Below are 2,363 nucleotides of genomic sequence, written 5' to 3' on the forward strand. Positions count from 1 at the left end.
AAGAACAAGTGCACGAGATGCCTGTCCTTGGCGAAGTCCACACCGTTGCTGGTGGCTTTTCCCGGGGAGGACCCATTGCCTCCCAACGGAAGAAATATGCAAGGAGGGTGCGAAAACACAGAGATGATGGGTACAGGTGCAAGATTTCAAAGACCTAAATATTACAGTTGGAGCGCCAAACGACGCAAAAGTAAGCACCGTGCGATCGAGCCACGTGTCAGGAGATGGGAGGATGACCCTGGCGTCACTGGTTAACATTCAGAAAACGTCGTGTCGACAGAATACCCAAGGGTACGATGCGCCGCCGAGAATGAGAGCATCTTGTCAAAGGCTCAGAAAACGTCAAAGATCAAGTCAAGTGAGGGAACATCCCATCAGCCATATGGGAAATGCCACATGGATGGTGCGGGTGAGACCTTAAGCTTTCCGCTACGGCAAGTGTCGCGCCCCCAGGCATCGCCAAGACGCTGAAGACGTCGCCAGTATAAGACGCTGGAGGCGTCGCCAGTATAAGTCATCAGCGGCGGCGCCTCTCCGATACCCACAAGAAGGAAAGACTGTGGAGGGAGATGAGATCGCCAGAGGTAACGGCGTCGCCTCCCCGATACCCACAGGTAGGAAAGACTGTGGAGGGAGGTGAGATTGCCAGAAGCCAAGTGAGCCACCGGCAGGGTTGCTCCCCGATACCCACGGGAAGGAAAGACCATGGAGGGAGCGACCCCATGGGGGGCTTCGAGTCTTCCCGGTGCTTGGCGTTTCTAGACACCCTGAGGACGATGCGGCGCTGCTGTAGCAGACCTCTCCTTAGGTGTGGGCGCCAAGCACCAAGAATTGAGGGACAAATCGCCTTGGTGTTTAAGACACTCCATGGACGATACAACGCTGTTAGACAGGCCTCTCCATGGGCGCGGGCATTGAAGTGCGACCTTGTCCCAAGTGTTTAGACCCAGAGCAGGTCTCAACTTTTGCGTGCGCCGCACGTACGAGATCGCCTAACACAGCGAAAGAAACAGGTAAAGCAATTGAAACATACAAAAATGAAGAGCGAAGGCGAAGATATCAGGCAAACAGCGCTCAACGCCTCAGAAGTATGCAATCGTTATACAAGACCCATTGTTCCAACAAAGTGCAAATGGTTGAAAATATTTACAAGGTTATCAAAGGTTATCAAGAACGAAGAAAAAAGCACAAAAAGTAAAGGTGGCAGCTGGGAGTTGGCGGTTCAGTCATCCAATTCGAGAGGCACGACTTGTCCGCCGACGACATGGTGGGTGGGATCGCAATTTGAAACATTGATCCCCGGGTTCTCGCAGGCGGCTTGGGCCAAAGCCTCCTTGAATCCCTCCTCGAAGGTGCCGGCCATGTCGTCGATGAGCTCCTTCCTGACCTTCTCCAACTCCTCGATGGTAGTGTCCCCGGAGGCCACCTGCTTCTCTAGAGCCTCCTTCTCAACTTGGAGCCTGTTGACTTCAGTTTGCAGCTTGTCATGATTAACCTGGAGAAGGCCCAAGGCCTTGACCTGGGTAGCCATTTCCTCCTCCATCCTCTCCAGTCTCTCCGCCTGCCCATAACACTGATCCTCCAAGTCCTTCTGAAGCTCTTCGGAAGCCTCGACCATGTCTTGGAGATCCGTTACTTGAACTTGGAGAGACACCTCCCGGATGTAGAAATCAGCCTGGATTTCCATCGCCTCATTTAGTTGCCTGTCAGCCTCCTCCTTGGCCTCTTGGGCCAACTTCAGAGAGGCTTGATAGGCCTCATTTTGGCGTCCCAAAGCTTCCTTCTCCTTCTTCAGAGCGGCCACTTCTTCTTTCAGGGCCTGGAGGGCTCGTGTATTTGAAGCAGCATTTCTAGCTTGGGCGCGCCAATCAAGGGCCACGGCCAAGAAGGCTCCCAAATGATAGGGCATTCCTTCTCTCCTGTCGGAGCATTCTGGCATCAACCCTCCGTTGAAGCCCCTCATCATATGCATAATTGGAGGAGGAATGGCAATAAGCTCTGGGGCAGCAGAAACGGAGGCAGGAACAGCAGAGACCTCTGCCGGTGGTGGAGGTGGAGCGGACTCGACCCCATCGCCATTTTCTTGGACTATTGTGGGTTAGGGAGAGGTGGCGCTAGGGCGATTGTCCCTGAGGGACTCCCCTCCCTGTGGGGATGCTGTTGGTAGGACGGGAACCCTAGCAGCCCTTCTCCTCTTAAAGACTACCCCATCGCCGGAGTCTTCGTCATCGGAGAGGACCTCCAGCACCCTCTTCCCTTTGTCAAGGGGGGCTGGAGCAGGTGATGAGGCCACAACCAGTGGGACTGCGGCGATGGGTGGAGGTGAATTAGGTGTTTGGAGTGTTTGGGGGCTACGTGGAGGT

At 54.5% G+C, this 2,363-nt stretch overlaps 1 protein-coding gene across 1 annotated transcript; it reads right to left on the reverse strand.

The window, feature by feature from the left end:
• Positions 1 to 1,222: 1,222 nt before the first annotated feature.
• LOC137817604 (uncharacterized) lies at positions 1,223 to 1,963 on the reverse strand. The gene has a single exon (XM_068620884.1). The coding sequence runs from the start codon at positions 1,961 to 1,963 to the stop codon at positions 1,223 to 1,225; it is 741 nt and encodes a 246-aa protein (XP_068476985.1).
• Positions 1,964 to 2,363: the final 400 nt, after the last annotated feature.

Source organism: Phaseolus vulgaris, chromosome 10 (genome assembly GCF_000499845.2).
Source record: "Phaseolus vulgaris cultivar G19833 chromosome 10, P. vulgaris v2.0, whole genome shotgun sequence".
Classification (NCBI taxonomy): Eukaryota; Viridiplantae; Streptophyta; class Magnoliopsida; order Fabales; family Fabaceae; genus Phaseolus; species Phaseolus vulgaris.

Bases quoted from the DNA above. Each gene is read 5' to 3' on its own strand.
- LOC137817604 (XM_068620884.1), bottom strand. From the start codon at position 1,963: ATGAGGGGCTTCAACGGAGGGTTGATGCCAGAATGCTCCGACAGGAGA.